At 42.9% G+C, this 11,525-nt stretch overlaps 1 protein-coding gene across 1 annotated transcript in view; it reads left to right on the forward strand.

Moving 5' to 3' along the window:
• Window positions 1-5,820, forward strand: part of LOC103208281 (sodium/glucose cotransporter 1) — an 88,781-nt gene extending 82,961 nt beyond the window's left edge. The window contains 2 exon segments of the mRNA XM_007953967.1: window positions 1,282-1,387; window positions 5,603-5,820. Of these exon segments, the coding sequence (XP_007952158.1) occupies window positions 1,282-1,387; window positions 5,603-5,820 (324 nt within the window).
• The last annotated feature ends 5,705 nt before the right edge of the window (window positions 5,821-11,525 follow it).

Here is an 11,525-nt window from a genome sequence, read left to right on the forward strand (position 1 = left end):
CTCTGACCGTCTCCGTACTCACTGTTCTCGTTCAGGTTTTCCACTAGTTGGTGCTTAATCCACTTCTGTTTAGCTCCTTTCAAAGCTCAGGGCTCCAGGATTATCTTCTGTATCTTTGTCAATTGGTTTCTGTTTTCTTTGTTGAGGAGGGTCTGTGTTGCTTGTCTGCCTACTTACTTACTTACTGGAAGTCTCCCTGAAAAGGAGAGTGAGTTTTGCTAACACTTTACACACACATACACACACATAGGCAACTACAGAATTCCTAAGAGACTTGAAAGCCCAATACCAAATTTGCAAGACCTGTGAACAACCTCAGTGCCAAACAAAGATTGCTTTTATATTGTCTATTGGCCAGATCTCTGATGGGTCTTCTTTTGTTGTATCAACTGTTTCCCTATGTCTCAGTCTTTTAACGTATCTTAACCCTCAAAACCTTTAGCTCCTTGCTTCCACTTGCAGTAGAAAAGTAAAGTAGTCATCTAGAGGGCGTGGTTGGGATGAACACTTTGCATTGATTTTCAGACTTCTCCAAGTTTCTGGTTCATGCTCTAGACAACAACAATAGAAATTGTTCCTCCAGCTCTACCTTGTTCCAATATAAGTCATGATTGTACTTATTATGTCCCCTCCATGGACAAACAAACACATAGCACAAAAATCTGTTATTATACTACACCAAAAACCTATGGCTATGGAGTCAATTCTGACTCCTAATGACCCTATACATAGGGCTTCCAAGGCTGTCATTCTTTATGGAAGCAGATTGCCTCCTTTCTCTCCCACAGAGTGGCTGGTGGGTTTTCACTGCCAACCTTTTGGTTAGCAGCCAGCTCAATGCTTTAACCACAGCACTACCAGAGCTTCTGATATTACACTGTAAGTCTGGGCAAATAGGCATCTAGTCGTTTTTCCCAGTACCAGCATTTAAAGGAACAAACTTATTTATCATAAGTAATAAGACCTAATTCACTTAAACCAAAAACCTACTGCCATTGAGTTGATCATGATGCATAGTGACCACGTTTCTGTATTCAAGGCAGCCCCTTAGCCTCTGAATATACATACTCATAAGGTCTATTATATATACATGTGTGTGATTTACATCTAAATTCCCAACATTTTGAGAGAGAATACAGAGAATAGGACTGTTATCTGTGTTCTTGCTGGAACTTAGAGGCAACATGCCTTTTCTCTAACACATATCTCTTTGTTCTCCCAGCTTCTTGATGTGAGATACTATTTGGCTCCTTCTGCTGACCTGTCCTGCTTTCTCTGCAGCTCTACCGTCTGTGCTGGAGTCTTCGCAACAGCAAAGAGGAGCGAATTGATCTAGATGCAAGAGAGGAAGACATCCCAGAAGCCCCAGAGGAGGCCATTGAAATAGGTGATTTATGACTCATGGGCTATTTCCGGTTCTAAAAAGTTACTCCAATAGTAACAGCAAGACCACTTCATGGAAGGCTTTATCAAATGCCTTCATCAAGGCTCAGCTGTCGCCTCTAGAGGGAAGTGAGGAATGGGATAGGGGTGAGATGGATGAATGGGTTTTGGGAAGTTCACTCTGAGGTCTAGGCAAGTGGTGGGGGAAGATACAGAATCATCCCACCTCCCCCACCCTCACATTTTACAGTGATCAGTGAGTAACTAACTGTACATGAGAAACATGTCACCCTTCCTTGAACTGGGGCATGGCCAGGGATGAGGGAAGAGTCAGAACTCTTCTGACATAGCCTGTGAACTGATAGCAGATGGAACCAAAGCTATGGTCAGCTTTGGGGACATCAGGACAATGGGATATAGGCTCTTGGGATCTTATATCTTCTGACTTGTCATATTAGATTGATAAAATCAAATTTCTCTGGAAGCCTGATTGGATCATTCTTAGTCAGTGCTTAGAGAATTATCCTGATCGTGGAGGTGTACTTTCTTCAATTTTAGTTTTGCAATTTTACCACCCTATGTGGGAGAGGTACATATGGAGGATGGTTGTGTATATATGTGATGTGAAGAGGCATGGGAGCTCAAGGTCATATGTGCTTGACCTGGTGCTGGGTTGGAGGTCTCATCACTCCATCCTTTGGAGGCATACTGCATCAAAACAATTCCTGAATATGGCCATATCAGGCATATCAAAGAATTTTAGTTCTGTGGGAAAAAAAAACCCAAGCTAAACTCATTGGCATCAAGTTAATTCTAGCTCATAGCAACCCCCATTGTGTTTCCGAGGTGATAAATCTTTGTGGAAGTAGATTGCCCCATCTTCTTTCCATGGAGCAGCTGGTGCATTTGAATCACCAACCTTCTGGTTAGCAGTCAAATGCCTTAGGCACTATGCTACCAGAGCTCCTCTGAGCTGCTTTAAAGGACCCTGGAAATAGTTTGATCATGTCATCTAATTTTACATTAATTCTAACCTAATATAAATTGAGGCTCAGGGAAGGAGAGACTTTGCTTATGGTCCTAGGTCTGCTTTTTGATCTCTAAGGACTTCCCAGTCCTAAACTCTGTGACTTTGCAAGTGCCAGGGGGAACCTAAGGCCAGAGTAGCTGACCATGGTGCTGAAAAGGAACCCCCTTCTCGCTTTTCTGGAGTAGGCAGGTGTGAACCCTGTTGTGTGCCATGGAGTCGATTCCGATTCATAGCAACCTTGTAGCACAGAGTAGAGCTGCCCCATAGGGTTTCCTAGTCTGTAATGTGAACCCCACACCTCCCAAAGTGTCTCTATTTTGAGTGATAATAACATAGCTTTGAATGGGGCGTGGATGGGGGTATTTTGAGTGTTGAGAAGTTTTCATTCAGACGAAGAGATTATTTTTGTTTGCACCAGAGGGGAGAATTAAGACTTAGAGGTGAAAAGAACCCATCCAATTTTGACTCAAAGTGAGGAGACAGGGGTCTATAATCAGGCAGAACTGGGACTGAGTCTTGGCTCTTCTGCTTACTACCCTGGGCAAATGATTCTATTTATCTAAGGCTCAGATTCCTCACATAAAATTTTTAAAATAATAGTTCAAACCTCAGAGCACTGTCAATGATAATGTCTGGCTCTGTTATTTGTTGTTATGTGCCGTCGAGTCAAACCCGACTCATAGTGACCCCTCCTTGGGTTTCCAAGGCAGTATCACTACGGAAGTAGGATTGCCCGTGATGATTATTAAGCAAGAGTTTTAGAATTGATTTGGTTTGGAACAGAATGAGTGGGAAGTGTGCTATACAGGGGACTTTCATGCTGGTGGAGAATCAACCTGATGACTTCTGAGATTCACAGCAGCACTAGAATTCTTGAACTCATGGTGGCCTATTAAAGCACATTAAATGAAGCTTTCTTGAGGGCTTTTACAGACCATGGGGTCACCTCACCATATTCTGAAGTGTCGAGAAATATTAGCATGAAGCACACTTGGAGCTGCATCCTTCTGCACCTCTTCATCAAGGATAAGAATATGATCATGATATATTTTAACTATGAATACCTTACCCTAGTCTAATGCTTCATTTTGCTGCTGCTGTTGTTGTTATGTGCCATTGAATCAGCCCCGACTCATAGTGACCTCTCCTTGGGCTTCCAAGGCAGTATCACTATGGAAGTAGATTGCCCAACCTTCCTTCCAAGGAGTGGCTGGTGGGTTTGAATTGCCAGGCTTTGGTTAGCAGTCAAGTGCCTTAGGCACTACACTACCAGAGCGCCTATGCTTCATTTTAGCACCATATTGTTCTTTTAAGGAGACAATGCAAGTATGATTCTCCCAACTGTACAAAGACAATGAGCCATAGAGACTTTCCCAAGGCCACTTTTTTTTTTAAGTGACCCACACCTCCAAAAGTGTCTCTATTTTGAGTGATAATATAGCTTTAATGGGATGTGGATGCGGGTATTTTGAATGTTGAGAAGTTTTTGTTCAGATGAAGAAATTATTTTTGTTTGCACCAGAGGAAGTGGGCTGGTCAGTGAGCCCACTTCCTTGCTACTCCTTCTATTTCTCCTATTTTGGTGCAGTGATCAAAGGGAAGAGGTGTAAGTAAGCTTGTCTCCCTTTCTTACGTGTGTAAGTGGAAAGAGAGAATGGAAGGAGATTAACATTTCTCAACCTACTACGTGTTGGGTGCTCTTTCATTAAATCTTACAACAAAGAAAGTGCTATTTATCCAATTTTACATACACCTGAGGGTAAGAGAGGTGAAGCATCCTGGTCACAAAGTTGGGTTTGAGCCCCAATTCTGACTTATGGATGTGCTTGACTGCTAAAATGCTTCCCAGTTCTAACATTCTGTGACCTGTAAAAACAGGAGACCACAGAGCATTGGATCCCTGGCCATGGTTCTGAAAACAGTGGTCTTGATCTCACAGCCAATGAGCAGCAGAGCTGGGATTCAAACCCAGTGTTCTTGGTGGGCATCCCTTTACAGTGTCAGGGCCAGTTTGATGGTTTGATTCTGTAGTGTCGACACACACCATCAGACGTTTAGGCTTTAAAAAGTGTTGATCAAAAAGTGATATAAAAATGTTGATTTAAAAAGTGTTCTACCCCTGCATCAGAGACCATTAGGACCAATACTTATCCCCTGGCGAGTCTGTCAACCCCAATTCTGAGTCTTAGAATTTCCAGGTGTAGGCAATGCACTCCCAAGTCATCCAGAGATGTAGCAAGCACATAGGATTTGATGTGTTTCTGAGGTGGATTTTTTCTGTAATTCTGTTCTGGTTACCTAGTGCCATTCTGACAAGAATATACCACAAATGGATTGGCCTTAACAAATAGGAGTTTATTCTCTTACAGTTTGGAGGTGTTAAGTCCAAGTTCAAAGGCTCTAGGGGCTGGGTGAAAGCCCCTCAGCCTTAGTCTTCAGCTCTGCCTTCAGCTCCCAGCCCACAGAAGCTAAAGGCTGTTCTTCACTCAGACATCTGCTGGCTGCTGAGGCTGCCAAGCCCAAGGTTGACAAGTAAAAAGGCACAGTCCTGACATTACCAAACCACACAGCAGGTCATTAATTCAAATCCATTGTAAGTCCCAAAGTCAGCACAGCATGACAGGCTGCTGAAGAACAACACGACTACATGCAGGGTCCAAGCGTGCCATAGGCTAGTGACCATTCCCAAAGCTCCTTCTTACATACGGGAAGGAGACCACATACCCAAAGCAACTACTCAGCTGCTTGTGGTAGATCCCACCGTGGAGTTGATTGCCAGCCTCATCATGGGGAATAGCTACCACCAGCTGCCCAGCCACTCAACCAGGCCCAGCCAAGTTGACACAAAAACATAACCACCACACCTTCATATGTCACAGTTCCCTAGCTTGTTAACGTTTCTCTCTCATAAACTATTTTCAGTTTGACTCCTACTGTTTCAATAAAAATACATTTCCATTGGGACTGATAGGCTAGCTTAGGTTAGCTGATCATAAGGATGTGGGATGCATCTATTAACATTTCTTGTGATTAATTGACTTTTTTTGAACATTTTGTGCCATTTTGTACACACAAGAGAACTTGGAAGTTTCTACTGATGCTCAATGGTAATTCTTCTCCTTGGAAACCTTTTCCAGTCACTCATGAGTCTGTATCCAATAATTTTTTCATGCCTTCCCTCTGACACAGAAGTTTCTGAAGAGAAGAAAGGATGCTTCAGGAAGGCTTATGACCTGTTCTGTGGACTGGACCAGCAGAAGGGCCCTAAGATGACCAAGGAAGAGGAGGCAGCGATGAAACAGAAGCTCACTGACACTTCCGAGAAGCCTTTGTGGCGGACCGTAGTGAACATCAACGGCATCATTCTGCTGGCCGTGGCGGTCTTTTGCCACGGGTATTTTGCTTGAGTCCTGCTTCCTGCTGCAGACTGTGCTCATGAAGGCCAGATGCTTTGCTCTGATTCCCTTTTGTATCATTCTGTGGTGTGGAAGGGAAGTCAGCCAGTTGTAAATTTTATTCACATGGAATAAATGTGTACATGTGTAATTACAAGGTAGCCAGATGAAAATCACTAGTTAATTGTAAAATTATGTATTTGAAGTGAATCTGATATAGTCTGGTGTACATACCAGAGTTGCAAGAGGAAAGTCCATTCAATCGTATCTCGAAAAAGGCAATCTAAGAAACAGGCCTTCAGTGTCTGATGCATGCTTATCTCAGGTAGATTCAGTGCATCAACACTGCTTTTATCCCTTGAATATTATTTTAAAAGGTCACCTCCCCTTCATTTTTTTTTTAAAGCAAATCTTTCTTCCCATTATATTTCTGTCAACTTTTTCTTGGCACAAGAAAAATCAGTGTGATAAACTGATGGACACGTTGACACTTGAGATGGAAACTTGATGGGGTTCCTGTGTTTGGTATATGCTCTTTGGAATAGAGGCCTGGGGGTGACAATGTGTCCCCCAAGGGGAGCAACCCAGGCAGCAGCCTCAGACCAATGGGGAAGGGATGATCTTAAACCCAGAGGATTTCTGGTCTTCTTAAAAGTGCCCATTGTGACTTGCCCATGTTTGAAATTTCACTCATATTGGAATTCATTGCCTGCAATGTCTTAGCCACTCAGCAATGTTTGCTGACTGACTGAATGATGTAGATTCAATTTATAAATACATGTTTTATTTTTTTTATATGCCTCTCATTCAGTTAACATTTTCCTGTGGCTACACAAACTTTGTATTCCGGGGACTATAATGAATTGGAATGAACTCACCTAAGACCACTCTTCCTCATAGTGTTGTTCTACTATGGCCCTAAACTGATTCTGGCTCATGTAATAGTAGGAATAAATGTGTCTCCCAAGGGCATCTTTCACGTCAAAGCAGCCACACTCTATCGAAACACTGAAATCACTTGCCTTTCTGTGAGTTTATTTGACCACAATCCTTCCTTTTTTAGGTGTCTTGATTGATGATCATCAGTTGATCGAGGTTAGGGGAGGTGATATCTGTTTCAAGCAGTAGTGCCCAACATTCTGATCTGAGAGGAGTGTATTTCTTGTTGAATCTGTTTCCCAGGAGGAAAGTCTTTTAATCCACTGCAGAATCTCAATTATTGTAATATTATCCCACAGAAGTTCAGAAGAAGTCACTGACTGATTTCAGGCTAACTTTGAGAAGAGTTGGGATCTGAAATTCTGCAGAGCTGAGGTTAGTTCCTGAGTGTAAAAGTGGTTCAACATGTAAAACGATGGCTTGTTTTTGTGGAAGGAAGACTACCCAGAGAGCACCATGTGATGTATCTTTTCATTCGCCTATAGATAGTCCCTTAAGTTAGTCAGAATACAGGGAAAAGTGGAGAATATCACTTGGCTAGCATTACCCACTTGCCTGCTAACCAGACGGCTGGCGGTTCAAACCCACCAGCCACTCCTCGGAAGGAAGGTTGGGCAATCCTACTTCCGTAGTGATACTGCCTCGGAAACCCAAGGAGGGGTCGCTATGAGTCGGGTTTGACTCGACGGCACATAACAACAAACAACAACAACAACAAGCATTACCCAGGGGAGTTCTGGTGGCATAGTGCCTAAGGCATTTGACTGCTAACGGGAAGGCTGGTGATTCAAACTCACCAGCCACTCCTCGGAAGAAAGACTGGGCAATCTACTTCCGTAGAGATACCACCTTGGAAAGCCAAGGAGGGGTCACTATGAGTCGCAATTGACTTGATGGCAGTGAGTTTGGTTTGGTTTGGCATTACCCAGTGTACTCAGTCTTGTGTGGAGTTCATGGCATGTTTTGTGCTTTTAGAGGATAAAGGGAAAGGTTAGAAAGCTGATGGATGGAGTGAGTAGCATAAAATATCTCGATTGTCTTGTTCTGTTTCTGGTTTTGCCTGTATATATTGTGGTAAATTATTTTATCTCAACCATGTATATTTCCCTTTGAAAAATGGGGACCTGAATGCTTATAGCATCTATCTACGTCCTGTGGGTGTGACGAGGTCACTTTGAAAAGGGATTGGGAGATTCATGCATGAAAGACGTCATTCAGATGTTATATTAAGCTGCATAAATTGAAATGTAATATTTTGATAAAAATAAAAACATTGAAAATCCTAACACCCTGCTTTTCTGTTCTTCAAATGTAGACACATACTGACCATCTCTGTGGGGAGCTTTCTGGTGGCACAAGATAATGGATTAAAAAGCAGAAAGATAGGAGAGTTGAGAAGAGAATCTCATGACTTGAATATTGTTTTAAAATGTAGCAAAGTTTGGAGATTTTTTTTGTTACAAAAACTCTAGAAAATATGAAGCAAGTAACTACCTGCACTTGACTATTAGTCAAAAGGTTTATGCCTGGAACCCACCCAGAGGCTCCTTGGAAGACAGTCCTGCTTATCTGCTTTGGAAAGGTCACAACTTTGCAAACTCTTTGGGGCAGTTCTATTCTGCACGTGTGAGGCTGTCATGAGTTGGAATCAACTTGACGACAACTACCACCAACCCTATCTGCAATGGAATAATGTTCCATTAGAACATACTGACACCTTGGTAACCATGGATGAGTAAAAGATAAATTGTACAACTTCAGGGGTGAACAGAAGAGCTATTTTTTTTTCCCTCAGATTGAAATACATTTTGTACATGGGGCAACCACCAGTTGCCATTGATTTGATTGGTACTCACGGCAATGGATGGACAGACGATTTTTCTGAAGTAGATTGTCAGGCCTTTCTTTCCAGGGGCCTCTGGGTAGACCATCAGCCAATCAGATGGCAGCCTCATGCAAAAACTTTACTTGCATGTGATATTAATAATATTGTTCGATAATTTCCACATTCGGTTGGATCACCTTTCTTTGGAACGGGTACAAAAATCGATCTCTTCCAGTCAGTTGGCCAGAGAGCTGTCTTCCAACTTTCTTGGCATAACCGAGTGAGTGCCTCCAGAGCAGCATCCATTTGTGAAACATCTCAATGGGTATTCCGTCAATTCCCGGAACCTTGTTTTTTGCCAATTCCTTCGGTGCAGGTTTGATTTCCTCCTTCAGTACCATTGGTTCTTGATCATATGTCACCTCTTGAAATAGAAAAACATCGACCAATTCTTTTTGGTGCAATGACTCTGTATTCCTTCCATTCTTCTTTTGATGTTTCCTGTATCGTTCAGTATTTTGCCATTTCCCGTATCACTCAATATTTTGTCCATAGAATCTTTCAATATTACAACTTGAGGCTTGAATTTGTCTTCAGTTCTTTCAGCTTGAGAAATACTGAGCGTATTCTTCTCTTTTGATTTTCTAATTCCAGGCACTTTGCACATTTCATTATAATAATTGACTTTGTCTTCTTGAGATGCGCTTTGAAATCTTCTGTTCAGCTCTTTTATCTTATCATTTCTTCCATTTGCTTTAGCTGCTGTCCATTCAAGAGCAAGTTTCAGACTTAACTCTAACCCAGTCTAGGGTGTTAAATTTTGGAGTAAGAAATTTGCATTTGAAAAACCTGAAACGTGCTGGGAGACCAGAAGATTTGTGTTGGAAAGACAATTACCTACAAGGAAGAAAAAAACAACAACTTTGTTTTGCTTTGTGAACCGAGGGCAAATGATTCTGCTGTTTTAAAGTTTTTGTTTTTTCTCTGGTGTAGTGCCTAAGGTAGCAAAGTGCCTAAGGCACTTGACTGCTAACCAGAAGGCTGTAGTTCAAACCCACCAGCCACTCCACGGAAGGAAGGTTGGGCAATCTACTTCCGTAGTGATACTGCCTCGGAAATCCAAGGAGGGGTTGTTATGAATCAGATCCAACTTGACAGCACATAACAACAACCAACAGTGTGAGTCGGATCTGACTTGACGGCAGTGAGTTTTTTATTTTATTTTATTTTATTTTTTGGTATTAGCAATGATGGAGGCCTGATTGTGGAGCTGGGGAAAAAAAAAACACACAGTGAAGTCTTGCCTATTTGTGAGGTGTACATTTGGAGCACAGCCCTGTGGAAATTGGAAGCATGCATTGAGGCAGAAATATCAGTGCCCATGAGGAGAGAATCTGTTCCAGGACCAAATCTGGTTGCAACTCATGAGCAGATGAATACTTGCTGGGGTGACTAGACATGTCCATGAGAGGAGCAAGAAGCAAAGAGAAGCAGCAATATACAAATGGGCGTAGTTTAACACATGGGGTCCGTTGTCTGGGAATTGAACCTGGGTCTTCCACATGGAAGGAGAGAATTCTAGCACTGATCCAGCAAGCACCCTACTTATTGGTGCCAAAAAGGGGTAAAATTTTGATACATTATTTACCACGCTGTGTACTGCTTCCTGGTCAGGGGTGTGCGCACACAGCCTCATGGAGAGTAGGGGCTCTTCTGGCTGCTAGAGGCATCCAGTTTATGTTCAAGTTTTTGGGACCCCAAATGAAAGGAGGCCCCAGGGTTGCAGAACAATGAGTTTATGTACCCAAAGACTGGGACCCTACTCCTTCCTCACACTAAATGGGGATGAAGCCTGGGGAGGAGAAGTGAGACGCAATCTTGAGAAGGTTTGCAGTTGGGCTGGGGATAGAGGGTGTCACCCAGAAGAGTCTGCACACCAAGGGGCAGCTGGCCAGCTCACTATTGCCCCAAGCCATGCCAGCTGATGCCAGTGCAGAGAAGTGGCTGGTCCTGGCCTCAAGACCACCCCTCTGAGAGGTGCCACCACTTGACAAGCTCTCTTAGAAACAGAGAGGGAGGTGACAGTGTGAGAAGTCCAGCACCTGGGTGGGGCTGGACAGAAGAGGAGGCTGCTCTTGTTACGTTGACATGGAAAGATGTTTGTAATGCATTGTAAAGGGGTTGGAAGCAAATTGCAGTTTTTCTAATAGTATGATTTCATTTAATAATAAACAAATGTGTGTGTGTGTGTAGTATATGGAAGAAAAAAAAAAAAAAAAGAGAAAGATGGTGATAGTTTAAACGGGTTCTCTGCACTGTGTCTGAGACAGGAAAGACTATGCTGCATGCCAACAGGAAAGACTCCAAAAGGCTATGCAGCAGATATCTGAGGTTGGGGGAGAAGGCCTTGAATGCGTATCAGACAAGTCAGACTGATGCTGTTAACAATAGGAGGCTACACTTTGGATGTTACTTTGCTGCAGAAACAGAGTTCACAGGAAAGAGTCAGAACAGAGGACAGAAGATTCTTCAGTCTAAAGAGCTTGCTTTAATTTTCAGATTAAATGGGCAATTAAAACACCATCTGGTCAAAACCAGGGGTAAATAAAGAGCTTGTCTGATGTCTTCATGGGTGAGTGCTCACACTCAAATTGAAGGAGGACGAGGGGAGATCCCCACTAGACAGAGTCCTATTTTTCTTTTTTTTTTTGATGGAGCAGGAGAAGTTATCCACCTACACAGCCAAGTGACTGCATTGCCGGTCAGTACTAGAGAGCCTGCTGTCTCCCAGGGCACAATGGGGACCACGGCTTTGAGATGTGTGACCCCCTAGCATCCACTGGTTCACCGCCCACTGATCAGCTGATCAGCTAGGCTAAAACCAGGGCACGGGAGATGGTCAGCAGCCACCGTCTCCCTTGGCATCTGCTGTAGCCAAAAAAAAAAAAAAAAA

This window comes from Orycteropus afer, unplaced genomic scaffold (genome assembly GCF_000298275.1).
Source record: "Orycteropus afer afer isolate SDZICR_OR568_19922 unplaced genomic scaffold, OryAfe1.0 scaffold00420, whole genome shotgun sequence".
Classification (NCBI taxonomy): Eukaryota; Metazoa; Chordata; class Mammalia; order Tubulidentata; family Orycteropodidae; genus Orycteropus; species Orycteropus afer.